The 24,657-nt window shown below is 35.8% G+C and overlaps 1 protein-coding gene across 4 annotated transcripts in view; it reads right to left on the bottom strand.

Moving 5' to 3' along the window:
- The window catches only part of Tesk2 (testis associated actin remodelling kinase 2), a 140,770-nt gene that overhangs the window by 61,625 nt on the left and 54,488 nt on the right, over window positions 1–24,657 (bottom strand). For 3 of the 4 annotated variants that reach the window (XM_076860541.1, XM_076860543.1, XM_076860542.1), the window contains exon 3: window positions 11,225–11,346. In XM_076860541.1, the coding sequence (XP_076716656.1) occupies window positions 11,225–11,346 (122 nt within the window). Of the gene's footprint in view, window positions 1–11,224; window positions 11,347–11,683; window positions 11,744–24,657 lie in introns of those variants that run through there. The other variant, XM_076860544.1, reaches the window with a different exon arrangement.

The following is a 24,657-nucleotide window of genomic DNA, read 5'->3' as shown; positions in this document are numbered from 1 at the left end:
AGGCAGCAGATATGGAGGTAGTTAAGATGTAGTCAGACTCAGGACACATTTTGAAGATAACACCGAAGTAGATGGTTTGAAATGATATGTAAGAGAAAGACATTAAGGATGACTTAGTTGTTTGGCCTAGGTAAGAGATGAATATTCATTTTGTTTACTAAAGTACGGATGGAAAAAAAAATGGAGGTAGGACAAGAATTGATCAATAGTGATCTCTAAATGGTATTCAATATTTAAAAACCATTTTATTTCTGAGTTGTAATACTTCACTCACTATCCACAGACAATGACATAAATATTACTGAAACTTATTTCTTATTTTACAAAATTCTTCTGCTTATATGAAATTAGAAGTTAAACTCAAGTCCTAAGTCATTGTAACATCTATCTTAGCACAGTGAAGAGGGAAAAAAAAAAAAACAATTAAGAATCCCTTACCAATAGGCTTGTGTTACCAAAAAAATGCTTTGAAAGCTCCCATCTCACATGACTCCTTTACCTACTTACTAAGATTACAATGTTAAAATCAGAGAAATCAACTTCAACCCATCATTTTAAAACATATTTATTCTGAAAACAAATACACACTCCTAAAACAATATATTTTAAAAAGCTCATAATTTACCAGGTGCAGTGGCACATACTTATAATCCCAGTGACTCAGGGAGCTAAGGCAGAAGGATCACAAACTAAGGCCAGCCTCAGCAACTTAGTGAGATCCTGTCTCAAAATTAAAAAATAAAATAAAAAAGGGCGGGGATGTAGCTCTGTAGTAAAGTACCCTGGGTTCAATCCCCAGTACTGAAGAAAGAAAAATAAACTATACAATTAAAGCTGTGTATCGGGAGTTTAAAAAAACGGTGGGAGGGGCAGCTAAGAGATAAGAGAAATAATTCACTCCAGGTAAAAGTGAAGAGGACTAAACTATAGCAGATACATACAAGAAGGAACAAATGCAAAAGTCTTTGAAGATTTAGAATCAAGGCTTAGCTTCTCATTAGAAAGAACAAAAGGCATTATAAAGATGACTGGGATTTTTGAAGATAAGTAACTAGAAAGATTATCTTAAAAACTGAGCCTGGAAAAATATCCTGCCATATCCTCAGGCACTAGCTAGTGCTATTCTTTTAATCTTTTTTTTTTTTGTGTGTGTGTGTGTATGTGTGTGTATATGTGTGTGTGTGTGTGTGTGTAGTGCTAGAAATTGAACCCAGGGCCTTGTGCATGGAAGACAAGCACTCTACCAACTGAGCTACATCCCCAGCCCCCACCTGTTTCTAACATGTATAGTTTGCTTCCTAAGGAGACTGGAAGACAATAGGCCTATCCTTTTTGTATTCATCATATGACTTATTACAGGGCTGGACTGGGTAGTTTCAAGTAAATATTTGGTGAATTAAAGGGCATACAGTCTCCATTTTAACAAAATGGCACTCATATTGTTGTTAGTGAATTTCTGAAGAAAAACTAAAAAATTTTGAACAAAATTAGATCAGAATGTGACCTAAACATAAAAATAAACAAGAGAATGTGAACAAAGAATCTAAAAGAAATATTAAATTTCTCATGGCATGAAAAATAACAAAGAGGTATGAGAACAAATCCTGGTGCAGATCCTCAGAAAGGCCATTGGGGAATGGAAGTGAGCAGGACATGGAATTGGGTTACAGATCCTGAGCACAAGACTTCCTGGCATAAACAACCTTATTCACAGGAGGTCCAATCCATTCAACAAAGTACTTTATTATTTTCTTTTTTTTAACTGATAATTTAAGACAATGGATAACAAAACAACCAATCTTAATTGTACCTCTGTATAAAAATGCATGCAAAATTTACATACCTACTACTTCTATGACTTAACAAATCCCACTCTTTACCTTCCAAATAAAAATCTGAGGGAGGGAGGGAGATAATAGGAAAAAACAAAGTAGGGAGCTTAGGGTCAAGAAAAAGAGAAAAAAACTGCAAAAGTTCGGCTCACTCTCTCCTGCTGGGCACATAATATCTCTGGCAGCTGAGGATGAAGAGGCATGCCCAGAGTATTAGATACTCGCCATCTGGCAGGTCACACAGATAGCCTTCTTTCCCAACTAGAATTTCCAAATCACTAACACAATAATTTTCAAGTACTACTACTTCCTTTCTTCCTCTCTCTCTCACTCTTTTCCCCCGTAAGCAGGAGACCCTTTCAAACTCTTATACAGAAGTTCAGTATAAAACAGATTAAAAAGGCCAGTGCAGTGGCACATGCCTGTAATACCCAAAACCTGGGAGGATGAGGCAAGAGGACTATAAATTTGAGGCCACTATCAGCAACTAAGTGAGATTCTGTCTCAAAGTAAATAATAAAAAGGGCTGGAAATGTAGTTCTTCAGTGGTAAAGCACCCTTTGGTTTAATCTCCAGTACTCACCCCCCATCAAAAAAACAAACAAACAAACAATAAAAAAAAAAAAAAATCAGACAAAAAGTGGAGCTGCTCTGGCTAGATGAAGCCAAGAGGGGAACAGAAGCCTCATCTGCTCATCAACCTACCTCCCTCCCAGGACCAGCTTCTAAAAAGGTGCATCTGTGAGGACTGGGGTTGTAGCTCAGGCCCTGGGTTCAATCCTAAGCACCACATAAAAATAAATAAATAAAGGTATTGTGTCCATCTACAACTAAAAAATATTTTTTAAAAAAGTGCATCTGTGAAAATTGCAGGGTTCCAAAGGAATGGGTTCTTCCCAATTTCACTCTAATGATCTCAATGTAGAGGAAAACTGGTTCACATTTTTGCCTCAGCAGAAGAGAATTTTATAGTAATTACAGTATGAAAACAGACTAAGATAGATATTAACAAATAGCAAGAAAAATTTTAAGTGTTAACAGTAAATTGCTAAGACAACTAGAAAGTATATGGGAAATAAAAATTCTAAGAACTCTGAGACTAGATTATAACTAGATTATACATCCTTAGACCTTTTTTATTTTTTATTATGAGACAGGGTCTTGCTAAATTGCTTGGAGTCTCGATAAATTGCTGAGACTGACCTTGAATTTGTATTCTTCTGACTCAGCCTCCCCATTCCCTGGGATTACAGGCATATGCCACCATACTCAGTTTAGCTTATTATTTAAGGAGCCTTAAAGAAGTATAAAAAATGTTTCTAGGCCTAGCACGGTGGTGCACCCCTGTAATCCCAGCAGTGTAGGAGGCTGAGAGGAGGATCACAAGTTCAAAGCCAGCTTCAGCAACAGCAAGGCACTAGGCAACTCAGTGAGACCTTGTCTCTAAATAAATACAAAATAGGACTGGAGATGTGGCTCATTGGTTCAGTGCCCCTGAATTCAATCCCCAGTACCAAAAAAAAAAACACCAAGTTTCCATTGCTATAACATTCCTCTGGATAACAAAACCCCAGAAGACTTTGCTCTAGATTATTGGTTAGGATAATTTCCTTTTGTTGTATTCAAAATATATACAATGAAAATAAAAACACAGGTACATGAAAGATATAAACAATTAGAAGCTTCTTTTAAAAAAGAATCCATTTTCAGGCTTTTAAACCACTATAACTTTGGGGGGTGGGGCTGAGGTTGTGGCTCAGTGATAAAGCACTTGCCTAGCATGTGTGAGGCATTGGATTCGATTCTCAGCACCATATATAAATAAATTCATTAAATAAAGGTCCATTGACAACTAAAAAAATATTAAAAAAAAACAACTTTGAGACAGATGGCTTATGGAGAACAAAACAGTCAACATAGCATACAAGGTTAACAATAATTATTATTTCACATATTATACTTATAGCATGACAGTTCCTATGCCAAAAGCTTTGTTTTCACCATTGTATTTGTTGGCTACTTGTGAACATCAAAATACAGTTAAAACTATATTTTTTTTAAGTGTAAGTATTGTTTTTATTTTTTGGATTTGACCTATAATTATTTATTCAGTCATCTTATGCTGGCTTTATTTTTCAATGTCTTTTAAAATGTAACCAAGCAAACCTATTTGGTGAGAAATTCAGTAATGTTCTACTAGTCTCAGTTCTTTACAGGATAAGAGACTGTCAATATGTCAGAATATACAGCCTCTGCTACAAATGCTCTTAGAAAGCAGATGCATGCATGCCAGCCAGTGCACATCCTATAATGCTATATTCTCTTCTCAGAGAAGCCACCATTTGTCGTTGAGACAGTAGTTTACAATTTAAGAGCTGGGTTCACCTAAAGAGAGAAATCAAAGACCTTAGAATTGGAAAGATCTACCTTGCTCTTGGATAGGCAGAATTAATATCATCAAAATGACCATTCTACCAAAAGCACTACATAGATTTAATGCAATTCCAATCAAAATCCCAATGGCATTCCTCATAGAAACAGAAAAAGTAATCATGAAATTCATCTGGAAAAATAGGAGACCCAAAATAGCTAAAGCAATCCTTAGCAGGAAGAGTGAAGCAGGTGGCATTGCTATACCAGACCTTAAACTATACTACAGAGCAACAGTAACAAAAACAGCATGGTATTGGCACCAAAACAGACTGGTAGACCAATGGTACAGAATAGAGGACACAGAGACTAACCAACAAAATTATAATTATCTTATATTAGACAAAGGGGCCAAAAACATGCACTTGAAAAAAGACAGCATCTTCAATAAATGGTGCTGGGAAAACTTGAAATCCATATGCAATAAAATGAAATTAAACCCTTATCTCTCACCACGCACAAAACTTAACTCGAAATGGATCAAGACCTAGGAATTAAAACAGAGACTCTGCATCTAATAGAAGAAGTAGGCCCTAATCTTCATCATGTGGGATAAGGCCCCAACTTCCTTAATAATTAGACTCCTATAGTGCAAGAATTAAAACCAAGAATCAATAAATGGGATGGACTCAACTAAAAAGTTTCTTCTCAGAAAAAAAAAAAATTGTGAGGTGAACAGAGAGCCTACATCCTGGGAGCAAATTTTTACCCCTCACACATCAGACAGAGCACTATCTCTAAAGTAAATAAAGAACTCAAAAAGCTAAGCACCAAAAACACAAATAACCCAATCAATAAATGGGCCAAGGACCTGAACAGACATTTCTCAGAAGAGGATGTACAATCAATAAATATATGAAAAAATGTTCATCATCTCTAGCAATTAGAGAAATGCAAATCAAAACTAAGATATCATATCTCACTCCAGTCAGAATGGCAGCTATCATGAAGACAAACAACAGTAAGTGTTGGTAAGGATGTGGGGAAAAAGGTACACTCATACATTGCTGGTGGGACTGCAAATTGGTGCAGCCAATATGGAAAGAAGTATGGAGATTCCTTGGAAATCTGGAAATGGAACCACCATTTGACCCAGCTATTCCTCCCCTGAACTATATCCAAAGGACTTAAAATCAGCATACTTCAGGGACACAGCCACATCAATGTTTATAGCTAAAATGTGGAACCAACCTAGATGCCCTTCAGTGGATGAATGGATTAAAAAAATGTGGTATATATACACAATGGATTTTACTCAGCAATAAAAGAGAATAAAATCATGGCATTTGCAGGTAAATGGATGGCATTGGAGAAGATAATGCTAAGTGAAGTTAGCCAATTCAAAAAAAACAAATAACGAATGTTTTCTTTGATATAAGGAGGCTGACTCATAGTGGAATAGGGAGAGGGAGCGTGGAAGGAATAGATGAATTCTAGATAGGGAAGAGGGATGGGAAGGAAAGAGATGGAATAGGGGATTAGCACCAGGATGGTGGAATGTGATAGACATCATTATCCAAAGTACATGTATAAAGACACGAATTGGGTGTCAACATACTTTATATACAAATGCAGATATGAAAAATTGTGGCATATATGTGTAATAAGAATTGTAATACATTCCACAGTCATTTTTTAAAATCAATTTTAAAAAAAGAGCTGGGTTCTTATCCATCCTCTGTGATTCACTACAACCTTCTTGCTACCTATTGCAGCTTTTTAAATTTCTGTTTATTGTTCATTATGTTGCTGAATGCTCATTTTGGGCTGGGTACTATTTCATTCACTTCACATTTAATCCTAACAGTTCCAGGATGGATTTTTTTTAAACCCCGTTTAAAAATTTGTTCTTTTTAGATATATACATGACAAGAGTGTATTTTGACATATTATACACACATGGAGTATAACTTATTCTAAGTAGGATGCCATCCTTGTGGTTGAACATGATGTGTCATTTCACTGCTATTGTATTCATATATGAACATAGGAAAGTTATGTCTGATTCATTCTACTCTTCTCTATTCCCCTCTCCCTTTCCTTCATTCCCCTTGTCTAATCCACTGAACTTTTTTATTCCTGCCCTATTGTATAACTCTATTTTTTAATTTTTTTAAAGTTGTTGGTGAACCTTTATTTTATGTATTTGTATGTGGTGCTGAGACTCGAACCCAGTGCCTCACCATGCTAGGCAAGCACACTACCAATGAGCCACAACCCCAGCCTTAACTCTATTTTTTATACATTAGAAAACTAAGAACAAAGAATGTTACTTTTTGTATAATTTATTTATTTAGGTACACAGGATTGAACCCAAGAGCTTTTTACTACTGAGCTACATCCACAGACCATCTTATTTTTTTTTTTAATTTTAAGATGGTCTCGATAAATTATTGAGGCCGGCCTCAAATTTATAATCTTCTTTCTCGTCTTGCCTTCAAATTAGCTGGGATTATAGGTGTAGGCCACAGTGCCTGGTTTACTTTATAATTTAAAGGGTGGGATGGTGAGGATCAATTCTAAGCAATGGGACTAGAAAGAGATAAGCTTAAAAAATACAAGGAAATGAAATGAGAAAAGCAAGGGTCACACTAATTATAACACTATCTATGTACTTCTAGGCTGGAACACATGTCTAGCAAAACAAGGGCAAAGATATATAAGTGAATTCGCCCAGCATTGTCCAATACAAGTGCTCTACCACCAAGCTACATCCCAGCCCAATTTCTCCACCTTTTAAATTTGTTTATTTATTTATTTATGGTACTGGGGATTAAACCCAAGAGTGCTTAGCCACTGAGCCACATCCCAAGCCCTTTTTTTTAAATTTTGAGATAGGATCTAAATTGCTTAAGCCCTCACCAAGTTGCTGGGGTTGGCATGGAACTTGAAATCCTCTTGCCTTGTCCTCCTGAGTCATTGGGATTATCACTGGGATTAAAGGCATGCACCACTCTGCCCAGCTTCCATTTTTAAAATTAGATCACTCATTATTAAGCTGCTTAAGTTCTTTATATATTTTATTATCCTCTTTTTATATATATTATATTATCCTCTTTTTAAATGTATGCTTCCTTTGCTGTGAAGCAGCTTTCAGTTTGATGCAATCTCATTTGTCTATTTTCACTTTAGTTGCTTATATCTATGATTATCCAGACCAATGTTGTAGAGCTTTTCCCATTTTCTTCTAGGAGTTTTACAGTGTCGGGTTTTAATATACTAGTTCTATTATATGACAACTATATCTAAAGTGTTTTTATGTAATGAAATAAAATTTAATTAGGGTTAATCTCAATCTTCACCAAGAAAAAAAAAGGAAAAAATTTACATACATATGTATTTTTAAAATCAATCTTATAGGCTGTGCATGTATCTCTGTGGTAGAATGCTTATCTAGCATGAGGCCCTGGGTTTAATTCCTATACAATCAAAATAAATAAATAAATAAAGGCAATCTTCCACAGGGTACAGTGGTGCATGCCTATAATCCCAGCTACTGGAAAGGTTGAGGCAACAGAATTACAAGTTTGAGGCCAGCCTCAACAGTTTAGTGAGAACTGGTCTCAAAATAAAAAATAAAAAAGGCTGTGATGTAGCACAGTGGTAAACTGCACCTGAGTTTAATCCCCAGTACTGGAAAATAAAATAATAAAATCAATCTCCCATGCATTTAGTTCGCAATGAAAAGAATAAGGAAAGATGAAATTAAAAAGATAGGCAGGGGGCTGGGATTGTGGCTCAGTGGTAGAGCGCTCCTGTATCACATGTGAAGCCCTGGGTTTGATCCTCAGCATCACATAAAAATAAATAAACAAAATAAAGGTATTGTGTCCAACTACTTCTAAAAAACAAATATTGAAAAAAAAAAAAAAAAAAAAAAAAGATAGGCAGGCTGTCATCCAGCATCTCAAGAGGCTGAGAAAGGAGGATCACAAATTCCAAGCCAGACTTGGTAATTTAGTGAGGCCCTAAGCAATTTAGTGAGACCCTGTCTCAAAATAAAAAATGAAAAGGGTTGGGGATAGGTCTGGGATTGTGGCTCAGTGATACAACACTTGCCTGGCACATGTGAAGCACTGAGTTCGATCCTTAGCACCACATAAAAATAAAACAAAGGTATTGTGTGTCCATCTACGACTAAAAAAAAAAAAAAAGTCATTTTTTTTTTTTTTAAAGGGTTGGGGATGTGACTCAGTGGTAAAGTGCCCCTGGGTTAAATCCCCAGTACTCTCCCCAACACACACACACACACACTCAAATATAGACAGTAAAAATATGCCTAAATGTTTTTTTTTTTTTGAGAATTTTAATATTTATTTTTTAGTTATCGGCGGACACAACATCTTTGTTTGTATGTGGTGCTAAGGATCGAACCCGGGCAGCACGCATGCCAGGCGAGCGCACTACCGATTGAGCCACATCCCCAGCCCCCTAAATGTTAATGCTAGTTTTATTCCTAAGTAATATGATTAAGGGCAAATTAAAAAATTTTTTTTTTCTTTAGTTGTAGATGGACACAATATCTTTTATTTATTTATTTATTTTTATGCAGTGCTGAAGTTCAAACCTAGTACCTCACAAGTGATAGGCAATTACTCTACCACTCCATTATCCCAGCCTTAGAGGGATTGTTTTTACTATTTTCTGTTTCTACAGAGACCATGTATCATTTCTATGATAACAAAATATTAATTTTTTTAATCAAGATGAAAATATAACAATCTTCAAAATTCCAATGCAGAATATCAAATCAAGCTTCTTCTATCTAATTTTGAAACATGGTAGAAGCCTAACTGATCTCTTGGTCAGCAGTCTTCCTAACACTCAACTATTTTGCATCTTGTCACCTAACACTAAACTACTATTTTGTACCTTGTCATGCTAGTCCCACCCAGAATTCAAAAGAGCATAAAATACAATCTTCTTGGTTTTAGGCAAAGCATTCTTGAATAATTTGACAAAATTCTATCCTTCCACCTTCATCTACATTGCTATTCAATCAAACCCTGTTCTTTTAAGAGAAGCCTATAAAAACAGGCCTTACAGCCAGACCTTGACCAATATATAATCTCCTGGCCTTGGTTCCTTTAATGGAGAGTGGTGAAGATTAAATTTTCAAATAAGTAAAGTGTACCAGCATAAAATAACCCTTCACAAGTGGTGACTGTCATTATTGTCGTTATTGGGGTTTTTCTTCACTGGTTCCTCAAAAAGCTTTGCATGTCTACATCTAAACTTTATAAGTCACTATTTTGTTCTCTTTAGAGTTCCTTTCCTTTCTTCTAAAAGCGCTTTAAGCCACATGCCTGTAATCCCAGCAATTTAGAAGGTGAAGGCAAGAGGATCACAAAGCCATCCTCAGCAACTTGTCAGGTAAGCAATTTAACATGACCCCAGTCTCAAAATAAAAAATAAACAAAGAGCTGGGGATGTGTCTCAGTTGTTAAGCACCCCTGGGTTAAATCCCCAGTACCAAAAAATAAAATAAAGCATTTAAAATTCAAGGTCAGGGGCTGGGGTTGTGGCTCAGTGGTAAAGTGCTAGCCTAGCATGTGTGAGACACTGGGTTTGATCCTCAGCACCACATAAAAATAAATAAATAAAAGTATTGTGTCCATCTACATCTAAAAATATTAAAAAAAAAAAAATTCAAGGTCCAGTTCAGGTCTCCCTTTTTTCCCCTGACTCTCTAAAGTTAATGTGACCGTCAGGAGTAAACTTTGAGCTTCTATAGTACTTACGAGTTACACTCAATCCAAATAAAGGCATCCTAGTTGATTTTAGTTAATGTTCCCTGCATGTAAGTCCTAGATTCACCGAGTATAAATTCCTTGTTAGCAGACACTCCATTTTATGTATACCTTCATAACTTTTTGATGTCTGAAACGTTATCAGGCATATATTATATGCTCAAAATACATGTTGATTTAATTTACATATTTAAATGAAAGTCATCACAATTAAAATACTGGCTGAATATTTTTAATAGACTTGGAAGCTAATGATTCTATATAAAGACAGGAAGTTTCAAATAAGCAGCATAATTTAGTTCCATAATTTAGTATCACTGATCAAACATGTAAGCCATACATGTAAGGTATGTGATTTATCTCTAGTTCAACAGATATATAAAAATTAGCAATAAATGATCCTAAGACAATAATACTTTTAATATTTCAAAACATCTTGTACATAAGCTCTAATTATATATATATTCAATTAAATTATCTTATTTGGTTTCATTTGGAAATATACTTGCCTCACTAAAATATCAAGAGAAATATTCAGATAATGATTACTAAAAGTGTTAAGTATATAATTATATAACCTTACATATGAAAATAATTCTCAAAGACACACTATGTGGACTGGGTTTGTAGCTCAATGGTAGAGCACTTGGTTAGCATGGGTGAGGCACTGGGTTCAATCTTCAGCATGGCATATAAATAAATACAATATAAATAAAATAAAGGTCCATTGATAACTAAATTGTATTTTTTAAGGACAAACTATGTTTCCTTGAATGTGCTAAATGTTTAGGGTGGAAAGCTTGAGGGCACAATCTTGCTTTAATTTTCATTCACTGATTTAATTACAGTTTCTTATAAAGTAATTAGGAAAATTAAATAACCACATAAAGACCATTATTTTTCCTCTTTGATAAGTTACTAATGAGAAATAGGAAACAACTTTTGTAATGAGCTGCTACTAATGTTCTAATGAGAATAAAGCAACTTCAGAGATGGAGGAGATGGAGGAAGTAGCCCTCTTAAATGAAGCTAATTACCAGGAAATTAAGTCTCAACAGGGACAAAAAGGTCTAGAGCACAGCTAAACTCCAAGAAGAAAAGATTCAGCTAGATATACCTGAATTTCTCTTTTAGCTATCAGTACTGTTCTAGCAAGCTTCCAATAATGTTTCAGGTTTCTCACTGATCCCCAGAGGAAGGAAAGGCCATTACCTAAGAATGTTGGGGTGGGAAAGTCTATTCATGAGCTGTACTTCTTTCAGCATATTTGCCCGGTTACTGCTTAATGTGTTCATCTTGAGAGCCATCACCTGACCAGAAGCTCGATGGCGTACCTAGAAAATTAAATAGAACAGAAAAAAATGTCAAGAGCAGCATGTCACAAGTTTCCACATGTAGAACATTCTAAGATATTTTAGTATCAGTTTAGATAAAATAACTATCTAATTACATTAAAATATCACTTCCATTAATGAAGATGAATTTATTCCATCCAAGACCAAAGTCATTTCATGCGGAGCTATTAACAGAAAAACACCTAATGTGGGGCTGGGGTTGTGGCAGTGGAGAGATTGTGTGAGGCTCTAGGTTTGAACCTCATGACCACATAAAAATAAATAAACAAAGTATTGTGTCCATTTATAATTAAAAAAAAATAACACTTAATGATACCTCAAGAAATCATGTCTTGTTGGGCCCAGTGGCACAAGTCTATAATCCCAGGAACTCAGAAGGCTGAGGCAGGAGGATCACAAGCCCAAGGTCAGCCTCAGCAACTTAGTGAGACACTTGTCTCAAAATAAAAAGGATTTGGAATGTAGCTCAGTGGTAGAGCATTCTGGGTTCAATTTCCAGTACCTACACACACATACACGTGAAATAAAAAGAAAAAAGAAATTATGCTTTTAATACCTTAAAAAAAAACCTAGTAGAATTTTTAAGGCTAGTTCCCCATAGCTGACATTGATAAGTCAGGATACCAACAGGAAAAAGTCCCATCAGTAGAATTTCCAGCATAATCAAAAAGATACATGGATAAGTTTTATATAACACTTAATGAACTATAAAACTATCTTTTCCCTACATCCTTGACAACACTTATTGTAGTCTGTATTCATAATAGCTGCGATTCTGTCTGGAGTGAGATGAAATCTTAAGAGTAGTTTTGAGGGGCTGGGGATGTGGCTCAAGTGGTGGCGTGCTCGCCTGGCGTGCGTGCGGCCGGGGTTCGATTCTCAGCACCACGTACAAACAAAGATGTTGTGTCAGCCGATAACTAAAAAATAAATATCAAAAAATTCTCTCTCTCTCTCTCTCCTCTCTCACTCTCTCTTAAAAAAAAAGAGTAGTTTTGATTTACATTTCTCTAATTGCTGGCAACAATGAACATTTTTTCATGTATTTGTTGATTGTATATCATCTTCTGAGAAGTGTCTGTTCAGATTGTTGGTCCATTTATTGATTGGGTTATTTGTTTTTTTGGTGCTTATTTTTTTGTGTTCTTTATATACCCTAGAGATTAGTGCTCTATCTGATGTGTGAGGGGTAAAGATTTGCTCCCAAGATGTAGGCTCTCTATTCACCTCACAGATAGTTTCTTTTGCTGAGAAGAAATGTTTTAGTTTGAGTCCATCCCATTTATTGATTATTGATTTTAATTCTTACACCAGAGGAGTCTTACTAAGGAAGTTGGGGCCTAATCCCACATGATGAAGATTAGGGCCTACTTTTTCTTCTATTAGACGCACACAGGGTCTCTGGTTTTAGTCCTAGGTCCTTGAGGATGTGGGGGGAAAGGTACACTCATACACTGCTGGTGGGACTATAAATTGGTTTAGCCAATATGGAAAGCAGTATGGAGATTTCTTGGAAAATTGGGAATGGAACCACCATTTGACCATTTGAGAGCTATCCCTCTTCTTGGTCTATAGCCAAAGGACTTAAAAACAGCATAGTACAGGGACACAGTCACATCAATGTTTATAACAGTAAAATTCACAATAGCTAAACCGTGGAATCAACCTAGTTGCCCTTCAATAGATGAATGGATTAAAAAAATGTAGCATATATACACAATGGAATATTACTCAGCAATAAAAGAAAATAAAATCATGGCATCTGCAGGTAAATGGATGGAGTTAAAGAAGATAGTGCTAATTGAGTTTATAGCCAATCCCAAAAAAACCAAATGCCAAATGTTTTCTTTGATATAAGGAGGCTGATTCATAGTGGGGTAGGGAGAGGGAGCATGAGAGGAATAGAGGAACTCCAGATAGGGCAGAGGGGTGGAAGGTGTAGGGAGGGGGCAGGGGGTTAGAAATGATGGTGAAACGTGATATACATTCCAAAGTACATATATGAAGACACGAATTGGTGTGAATGTATTTTGTATATAACCAGAGATATGAAAAATTGTGCTCTATATGTATAATAAGAATTGTAATGCATTCTGCTGTCATATATACATTTAAAAAATTAATTAAAAATTAATTTAAGACACTAAATTCACATATTTACAGTCTCCCCAAGCACCATAAAAATGTATAAAATAAAAGCAGGGACTTGGAGGGTAGCTCAGTGGTAGAGCAGTTGCCTAGCATGTACAAGGCCCTGAGTTCGATTCCTAGCCCTCAAAGGAAAAAAGAGAAGTAAAACAAAAAAGCATTGCATGTTAAATATAGAAAGAAGTCACTGAACCTTTTGGAAGTAGTATTGTGATAACTTAACCTAAAGCACCTTATAATCATATATAAACAAACTGAATTAGACAGAACAAACATAGGCCACACCACTCAACTATTAACCATATGCACAGAGGAAAGTCTATTTAAAAGCATTCACACTCTAGAGAATTCAATTAATTTTACATATCTAAATATTATTTTCTCTTTTAAGGCACACTTCACAGATCTTTAAAACCATAATAATATACTTGCAAGAATATTAACTGTTTTCACCCTTTAAATGTGGTCTTGATTGCAACAAAATGATACCACCAGGGAAAATATTTGTTTAACCCAAAAGATGTTCAATTATTCACTGAAATATGTGAGTTTCCTGCTAAGGAAGTATGAATAAGGCAGCAGAAAAACCATAAAGTCCTAAATACCTCTTTACTAGTACTCTGTTTTTTATTTTTTAATATTATATATAAATAATAAAAAACACATATATATATATATATATAAAACAGCAGAATGCAGTACAACTCTTTATTACATAAATAGAGCTCAATTTTTCGTATCTCTGGTTGTATACATAGTATACTCACACTAATTCGTGTCCTCATACATGTACTTTGGATAATAATGATCAACACATTCAACCATCATTAATTACCCCATGCCCCCTCCCTTCTCCCTCACACTGTCTACCCTATCTAGAGTTCATCTATTCTTCCCATGCTCCCCCTCCCTATCCCACTATGAATCAGCTTCCTTATATCAAAGGAAACATTCAGCATTTGGTTTTTGGGGATTGGCTAACTTCACTTAGCATTATTATCTTCTTTAACTCCATCTATTTACCTGCAAATGCCATGATTTTATTTTCTTTTATTGCTGAGTAATATTCCATTGTGTATATATGCCACATTTTTTTTATCCATTCATCTATTGAAGGGCATCTAGGTTGGTTTCACGGTTTAGTTATTGTGAATTGTGCTGCTGTCCCTGTAGTATGCTGTTTTTAAGTCCTTTGGGTATAACCCGAGGAGAGGAGTACTCTGTTTTTTAAAAAATTCATTTCAGATCTTGCACAACAGGGACTTGTTATGCAAAAGTTATCAGTCCGTGAACTTTAATAGTATTATTTCAGTATGTTATATGCTTAACCAAGTAGGAATTTCAGTAGAAAATATGACAATCTACTTAACTATTCAACCTCAAGTAACTGTAATGATAACAGCCCCAGAAGTTTAATATATCTATTAATACAGACATCATAACTTATCTTAGAACTTAAAGCAACAATGTTTCAGAGTGGCCACAAAAGAGAAAACACTCAGAGCCAAAGGAGTTCTGATCAGAAAAAAATGAGACAGGAGCTGGGGATGTGGCTAAGTGGTATAGCCAATGCTTAGCATGTACCAGGCCCTGGGTTCAATCCTGGCACCACAAAAGAAAACAGAAAAGAAAGCATTTCTAGATCACTTTGTGAGATCTGGAACTGAACTCTTTTCTCAACCCAACAATGATTCTGTTGTCATATATCTCGTGATTGATGAAAGAGAAGTGGCTTTCCTTTTCAGATCTTGCACGGATAAGTTAAAAGAAACATTTATACACAAAGAACTTGACCCAACAGTACTTTTCCAACTCTATTTACAGAAGACATTTGTGTTTTAACAAGGGTTCTCCATCTGAAAGCTCTTTCTTTCTTTTTTTCTTCCATCATCTAAAAATTGTCACTGGGTTTTTAACAAGATGTTCATTTCTAAGCAAGTTTGATATTGAAACAGTGTGTAGATTCCTGGAATAAGCAATCTGTATTTCACACTAATAAAAAAAAAAAGCCCAGTTCTTTAAATAAGATGTTGAACTTGTTCATAATTCATTTCATTTGTACTTCATCTGCATATAATTTTCTTTCCCCCACTTTCCTCTGGAGTAGCTAACATAACAGTAATACAGGAATGTGCCATCTGGCCCATTTTCTCTTTTCCTCTAGTGCTCCCTCAAATTCTACTTATCTTTCAAGGCCACACTCAAATACACCCCCCTCTGAAGCCTTCTTTCACTCTTTAGAAACTATTTATGGTTTCTTTTGTTATAACACTTCAGGACTACATTCATAACACCAGTATAACACTCATCACAAAGCTGTGTACAAAAACATCATCTTACTAGACTTTTAAAACTACCTGGATTTGGGGACAATGGTCACATCTGTACACTGAGCAACTCAGAGAGGCAAGAGGATCCCACATTGAGGTCAGCCTCAGCAACTTAGCAAGAGCCTCAGCAACTTACTGAGACCTCATCTCAAAAAAAAAAAGGGGGGCCAGGCACATGCCTGTCATCCAGCAGTTTGGGAAGCTGAAGCAGGAAGATCTCAAATTCAAAGCCAATCTCAGCAATTTAGCAAGGCCCTCAGGACTTAGTGAGACCCTGCCTCAAAACAAAACATAAAAAGGGGAGAGGGGCTGGGATATGGCTCAGTGGTTAAGCGCCCCGGGGGGTTCGATCCTTGGTAGCAAAAAAAAAAAAAAAAAAAAACCACATCCAGAAACCAGAATCTATACTGAATCCATCTTTGTCTTGCAGTGTGTAGAAAGTCTGACACATCATAAGAGCACAGTGAAAACAATGGTGACAACATTAATGATGCTTCTAATATACTTTCTATGTACCAGTAAATCATTTATTTATCCACATTTTCTTATAGAGTATCTGTTTTTCATTTTTTTTCTTTTCTTTCTTCCTTCTTTCCTTTTTTTTCTTTTTTTTTTTTTTGGTAGCATATTGGGGGAAGGAGGTACAGAGAAAAATATTATAAGATCTATACTCCCACATTCATAGCAGCATTATTAACAATAGTCAAAAGGTGGAAATATCACAAATGTTTACTGACAGATAAATGGATAAATGAAATGTGATACAATAGAATATTGTTTATCCTTTAACTAAGGGGAGGGAATTCTGACCCATACTACAACATGGATGAACTCTTGAGTACATTTTTGCCAAGTGAAAAAAAGTCAATCACAGAAAGGCAAATACCGTATAACTCCACTTATACCAAGTACTTAGCTGAAATTACACAGACAGTAAATAGGACTGTTGCCAAGAGATGGAGAGAGATAAGAATGGGGAGTTCTGGAAACTGCTTAACAATGTATATACATAACAGTACCAAACTATACAATTAAAAATTGTTCAGATGAATATGAAGGCACAAGCCTATAATTCCAGCTACTCAGGAAGTTGAAGAGGAAGACTGGAAGTTCGAGGCCAGCTTAGGCAACTTGGCAAGACCCTGTCTCAAAAATTTAAAATAAGGGTTGGGGATGTAGCTCAGTAGTAGAGTACTTGCCTAATATGTATAAGACTCTGGGTTCAAGTCCCAATACCAAAAAGAAAAAAGAAAGGGAGGAAGAAAAAAGATTAAGATGGCAAATTTAATGTTTGTGTATTTTAGCACAATTTAAAATAGAGGAATATATGAAAACCACCAAAATAAGAAAATGACTCTTAGATTGGGGGGATTAAACCTAGGACCTCATGCTTCTGAACACATACTTTTACCACAGAGTTACATTTCCAGACCTCCTTGACATTTATCATTTTTATGATCCTAGGGATCCAGGGGGTGCTTTACCACTGAGCTACTCCTCAATCCTTTTTATTTTGTTATTTTGAAACAGGTTCTTGCTAAGTTGCTGAGTCTGACCTCGAACTTGCAAACTTCCTGTCTCAACCTGATGGAATTACAGGTGCATACTACTGTGCCTGGCCCTCCTAACTTTTTTTTTTTTCTTTTTCTTTTTTTTTTTTTTTTTGGTACCATGAATTGAACCCAGGGGGCTTAACTACTGAGCCTTTTTTTATTTTGAGACAAGGCCTTGCTAAAGTTGCTTAGGGCCTTGCCAAGTTGCTGAGGCTGGCTTTGAACTTGCAATCATTCTGCCTCAGCCTCCCAAACCACTGGAATTACAGGCATACACTACAGTGCCTGGCCTCCTTCTTGACTTTTTTTTTTAATTTATCTGAGTACAGGAAAGTGTTAAAGTGCTCCAGATTTGGAGCTAAAAAGTCTGTTATCTAAGCTTTAAAACTTAAATGATTAAAATGAGTTCACTTTGAAGTGTTTTAAAATGAAGAGTATGGGGCGCTGGGGATGTGGCTCGAGCAGTAACGTGCTCACCTGGCATGCGCGGGGCGCTGAGTTCGATCCTCAGCACCACTAAAATACAAATAAAAATGTTGTGTCCACCAAAAACTGAAAAATAAATATTAAAAAATATTTTCTCTCTCTCTCTCTCTCTCTCTCTCTCTCCGCCCCCCCTCTAAAAAATTGTATAGGGGCTGGGATTGTGGCTTAGGGGTAGCACGCGCCAAGCAAGGGCGGGACCCGGTTCGATCCTCAGCACCACATAAAAAAATAAAGGCATTGTGTTGTGTCCATCTACACCTAAAAAATAAGTAAATTTAAAAAAAAAATTTATATATATATATATATATATATATATATATATATATGTATAAAAGTATCTCATAGAGCTGTTTGAGGATAAAATTCGAAAATGAGACAATCTGGTTTGGATCATGTGTCAAACATATCTTTATGTTTGTTCATCAGTGCAGCAATGTTCACAGACAGGCCTCCTGGGAAGTGATTGGATCCTAAAGATTCATCAATGGCTTAATCCATTGGTGGCTTAATCCATTGGTGGGTTCATAGCTCATGGCATTATTAGGAGATGGTGGAAACTTTAGGAGGTGGGGCCTAGGTGGAGGAATATCTAAAATACATAATATTTAGAAGACAACTGAATGGTACTTTTCAACATATTAATGTTATAGAGAACAGACAAAATGTAGGGGAATAGTTTAGCTTTTTAAAAAATTAACCAGCATAACCATCAAAAGGAAATATATGAAAACTTGACTAGATTGTGGATCAAAAAAAGTTTTGGGCGACAAATGGGGAAAATTTAATAGGGACTGATATGAAATGATTTTTACTGCATTAACTAAGCTCAGCGGTAAGCAAAGCCTAGTGTGCACAAGTCCCTAGGTTCAATCCCCAACACAAGCAAGAAAGAAAGGAAGGAAAGGAAAAAAAAAAACAATATAGCAAAATATTAATTATTAGTGAATCTAGGTAAGGGGACTGCAGGAGTTTCTACATGATTCTTTCTATTTTCTATAGATATAAAAAGTTAAAGGGCTAGGGATGTGGCTCAGTAGAGCACTTGCCTAACATACACAAAGCCCTGGGTTCAACCCCCAACAGTGGGAAAAAAATCCAAAAAGTTGAAATAAATAAAATCTGTTAATTTCTCCCATAAATTTGGCAATAGGAAAAGAAAGAACTATTTTTTTTTTTAATGCGGGAAAAATTTTTTCACATGGCATTATATCCAAGCCTATGTTAAAACAGAAAAAAAGAAGTTTAACAAATATTAATAGTGCTTAATAGTGGTTTACAGCAGTAAACTTATCATTTTTCTTCCTTTTATTTTTCTTCATTTTCCAATTCTTTCATAATGTACTCATTTTAGTCTTCTAATAGAAAACAAAACTTTACAATTTCAACTCATATTTCTTTTTAATTAAGTAATACAGCATATATTTTCTTTTTAACACATTAAAACAATATAAACAAAGCTAAAGTCCCTTTTTAACTACCAGCTAAATTCATTCCTATCTTCTATTCTCATTCCCAGAAGTAGTTATTATCCCAAAATATAATAAGTAGCCTTCTGGGCCTTTAAAAAAAAAAAATCCACTGTCACAAGGCAAAAACTGACACATATTTGGACCCAAGTATACATGCTATAGTATGATTTTAAAAACATAAAATACAGGGCTGGGGTTGTGGCTCAGCGGTAGAATGTGCAAGGCCCTGGGTTTGATCCTCAGCACCACATAAAAGTAAATAAATAAAATAAAGGTATTGTGGGGCTGGGGATGTGACATGCTCAAGCGGTAGCCTGCTCGTCAGGTATGCGCACAGCACTGGGTTCGATCCTCAGAACCACATAACAATAAAATAAAGATGTTGTGTCCACCGAAAACTAAAAAATAAATATTAAAAAATTCTCTCTCTCTCTCTCAAAAATAAATAAAATAAAATAAAGGTATTGTGCCCAACTACAACTAAAAATAAATAAATAAAAATAAAGGTATTGTGTTCAACTACAACAAAAAAAACATTTAAAAAAATAAGGGCTGGGGCGATAGTTCAGTGGTAGAGTGCCCACCTCACACGTGTGAGGCACTGGGTTTGATTCTCAGCACCACATAAAAATAAAGATATTGTGTCCAACTACAACTAAAAAATTTTAAAAAATAAAAAATAAATATAGGACTATTTATCATTTATGCTTTTTCATTCAAAGATCTCTTTATAATCTTTCCAAGTGTTATGGTTTAGATATTAGATGTCCCCCAAAAGCTCTTGTGTGAGACAATGTAAGAAAGTTCAGAGGTGAAATGCTTGGGTGCCGCAGTCTCTGGCTGGGCACAAATCACGAGCCACTCACAGCTTGTAGATTCAAACAGCAATTCTTTATTCCCGAACTCACACCGGCCTTCTACAAACACGCTCTGGGGAAATCCACGTTCTCTGCCCAAATCCACACCCACTGGGCTTCTCTCTCCCAAAAATATACTGTCTGACCCTAAGAACTCAAGAGGAACTCAGGCAGCAGGATACCTCTATTCTAAATGGGGAACACCCTATCTCCTATTATCCTAAACCGGGAACGCCCTAAACACGGATCCGCCCTGGTCCTTGAGCAAGGTCACCTTTCAGGAGTCCTTCCACTAGACAGCATGGGAGTACGCTGGCAAGGAAACTGTCATACCTACTTGGCTGATGGCTCCCAGCACTTGGGTTATGAAGCCTTAATCTAATCAATACATTAAACCCCTAATAACTGGATAGTAACTGTAGACAGAGAGGGTGTGGCCAGAGGAGGTGGGTCACTGAGGTTTGCCTTCAGGGTATATATTTTGTCTGTGTTGAGGGGAGCACTCTCTCCCCAACTCTCCCTCCTGAGCTGCTTTTCTCTGCCACACCCTTCTGCCACTATCTTTTTCCTTACCTCTAGCTCAGAGCAATGGAGTTGGCCATCTATGGACTGAGACCTCTGCAACTGTGAGCATCAAATAAACTTTTCTTCCTCTAAAATTGTTCTGGTCTGACCTTTTGGTCACAGCAGCAAAAAAGCTAACTAAAACTCCAGGTTAATACTAAAAAATGTACTCATTTACCCCAACAGAAAACAGATTACTGATTGCTTAGGCTGAAGAAAGGAAGAAGCACAGGGGTAGAGATCAGCTTTTTTTGTTTTTTAATTACATAAACCTTTATTTATTTATTTATTTTATGTGGTACTGAGAATTGAACCCAGTGCCTCACAACCCCAGCCCAAGAGATCAACTATTTTTTTTTGATTAATCTAATTTAAAATTAGATTGTGGTGATGATTATGTATCCCTAAAAGTATAAAAAAACACTGAATTTCACACTTTAAAAGGGTGACTTGTATATGAACTGTCTGAATAAAGCTGGGTTATTTTTATTTTTTAAGTCATACTAGCAACACTGGTCAAATTGAAAAAGTTTAATTGAAATAATTGAAAAAGTTTTAATTCTGCTAAGCAACATGTTATTCAATATGACGATAGGTTAAAAAAAAACCTAAATAAGAAGTTCCTTTTAAAAAAAATTGTAAGGATTGGGGATGTAGCTCAGTGGTAGAATACTTGCCTAGCATGTGTGAGGCCCTGGGTTAAATCCATGGCATTGCAAAAATCAATCAAACAAACAAACAAACAAAAACCTGAGAGTATGGAATCCAACCTTAAAGAAAATAAAAGTTCTGCAGAATAGAGGATTCTATTCAGCATGCTCAAAGTCCAAGTACCCCAAAGGTTCTAAGGAAGTTTTGGCAGTACCACCAAAACAAGCAAAAAGAAGCCAAAAATACTATCAAATAACAATACTAAAGTCATTAGAAAAGTCTGGGCAAACAAGAGTGTCTCTACCAGCATGGTAGTGCTCTAATAATTGCACTCTACTGCCAGGCATGGTCTTACACCTACCTGTAATCCTAGCTACTCAGAAGGCTGAGTCAAGAGGATACCAAGTTCAAGGCCAACCTCAGCAACTTAGTGAGACCCTGCCTTAAAATTAAAAAAATAAAAAATAAAAAGGGATGGGAATGTGGCTCAGTCACAGAGTGCCTCTGGGCTCAACTCCCAATACAAAAAATAAAATAATTTTTAAAAAAGTCTGGGAATGTAGATCAGTGGTAGAGATGTACCTGAGTTCAATCCATGATACCTTGAAAAAGAATATTAACAAGGGCTGGGGTTGTAGCTCAGTGGTAGAGCACTTGCCTACCATGTGTGAGGCACTGGGTTCAATTCTCAGCACCACATATAAATAAAGGTCCACTGACAAATAAAAAAAAAATTTTTTTTAAGAATATTAATAACAATAATAATGGGGCTGGGGCTGGGACTCAGCAGTAGCACTTGCCTGGCATGTGTAAGGCACTGGGTTCAATTCTCAGCACCGCATATAAATAAACAAAGGTTTATCAACAACTAAAAAAATTTTTTTAAACAATAAAAATAATTTTATCCTATTATTCCACAATTACCCTGAACATTCTGAACAAAGGGAAGATATAGGAAGAGGCCAACCAAGAGAAAAAAAGATGATATAAAGTATAATCAGAAGAGTCACAAATCACTAATTAAAGTTACTGATTATAGTCACCAAAAAAAAAATTTATATAAAGTGTCATTAGATAGACATCAATCAAGAAGAGTTTCTCCACTGATCAAAGACTCAGAATATATTCCAAAATTAGAACCAGGGTTGACGATAACTTAAAATTCTACAAAAACAGCCACAAACCACAAATAAAGGCATGCCAAATGTGTGAATGCAGAGTGGAAGTGACTGATGATCTTTCATTACTGTTTTTAGTTCCATTCAAATACTAGCAAATATCATCTTTTATATACAAGGCATTGTGCTAGATGCTGAGAAGACTATATAGATCAACATGAAACATCAGTTTACCAGATCTTCCAGCAATTTCTGTCTCATACTGCCAGATTATTTTATTGCTCTCCATCCTAAAAATCTTCAATAGCTCTCTAATTTGGGGAATAACATCCAAATTTCCTGGTGAAAATAAATTAATCAACTGTTCCCTGTTGATCCTCCTCCACTCTTCCCCTTACTTTTAGTTACCACATATTATCTGTAATTCTTTCCCATATGCACCATGCTCTCACACTTCCTTGCTTTACATATACTGTTCTTCTTGACTTGATGTAATCCTCAATTCCTGAATCCCATCCCAATCTCTCTACCAAATTCCTTTCAATTATTTAAGATATAGGAAACATCATTTCCCTAGTTAAATCTCACTTTACTTCAAGAAAAGTTAGATGATTCCACTGTTAATTTTCTTAGTACTCCAAACTTATCTCTATTACGGCACTTGCATGCTATCTGGTGTAAGCCTACCTGTCCATCCAGTCCCTGTATGCCTGAAGCAAGGACTGCCTTACTCATTTCTTTATTCCTCAGAATAGTAATTCAACAGGCCACTCCTCCCTTCCACTACACACACACCCTCTGACAGGTAGGAGGTATTATCATATGCACAAACCTAGAAATTTGTCAAAAATCTTAAAGAGGCATAAAGGAAAGAAAAGTACAATAATAATTATGTAACTATCAACAGAATGCTCAGCATAGTCTCTGGAACAGAAAAACATAATTACAGGTTATGTCCCATATCCATTAGCTTCGACTCTACTCCATTTTTAGTCTATTCAAGTAAGTATATTGACATGAAAACTGGGGGGACAATTAACATAAGAGTAACTTTAATTCATCACTAATTTTTATTTTTGAAAATTAAATTAATCTGCGTATATTAGTACTTTAAACATTTTTAATAATAAATCATGTGCAAAACCATTCAACTTTGGGGATGGGGGTGCTTAGCATTTATGAGGTCCTGGATTTGACCCCTAGCACAAGAGGGAGAGATGGCAGAGTAACAGCAACAATTCAACCTTTAGCAATGTAGTGTGAAACCAAGTTGAGAACCTCTTTTCCCACACAGTTCCTAGCATTTAACAGTTGTTGATTGCTCCAAAACCTTTTTGTTGAATTTAAATGGTTAACTTCAGCCAAGAAACTTTCTTTCTTTCTTTTTTTCTTTTCTTTTTTTATACTAGAGATTGAATCCAGGAATGCTTTACTACTGAGTTACATCATCAGTCGTTTTTTAAAATGTTTTATTATGAGGGCTGGGGTTGTGGCTCAGAGGTAGCGTGCTCACCTAGCACATGCAAGGTCCTGGGTTCGATTCTCAGCACCACATAAAAATAAGTAAACAAAATAAAGGTACTGTGTCCAACTACAACTAAAAAATAAATACTAAAAAAAACGTTTTATTATGAGATAGGGTCTCATTAAATTGCTGAGGTTTTGTTAAATTGCTGAGGCTGATCTTCAACCTATGATCCTCCTGCCTCAGCCTCTTGAGTCACTGGGATTGCAGATATGTGCCCCACTGGGTTCAGGTAAGAAATTATTTTCTATAGAGGTGTAAGTATAAACTCCAGACCAGCTAAGAAAAATAGTAAGAAGATATTTAAATAACAATAAAGATAACATAAGAGCTGTCACAAAGCAATGAATCATAAATTATTAAGTAAATGACTCAGACTTCCACTCAAAAAGTCACAGTTAGTGTATAATAAACAGTAAATTGGTACAGCAACATTAATATCAAACAAATTAGAGTTGAAAGCAGTTTTTAACAGGTTGTAACAGTTAGGACACCTTTTAGAAATGCTCAGAAGACCTTTAGAAATGCTATCACAATGATTGGGGGTGAGGAGTGCTGCTGGTCATAGATGCAAGACATTCTGTAAGGT

This window comes from Callospermophilus lateralis, chromosome 7 (assembly GCF_048772815.1).
Source record: "Callospermophilus lateralis isolate mCalLat2 chromosome 7, mCalLat2.hap1, whole genome shotgun sequence".
Taxonomy (NCBI): domain Eukaryota; kingdom Metazoa; phylum Chordata; class Mammalia; order Rodentia; family Sciuridae; genus Callospermophilus; species Callospermophilus lateralis.
The sequence above is the reverse complement of the archived record's forward strand: the minus strand, read 5'-3'. Positions and strand labels throughout refer to the sequence as shown.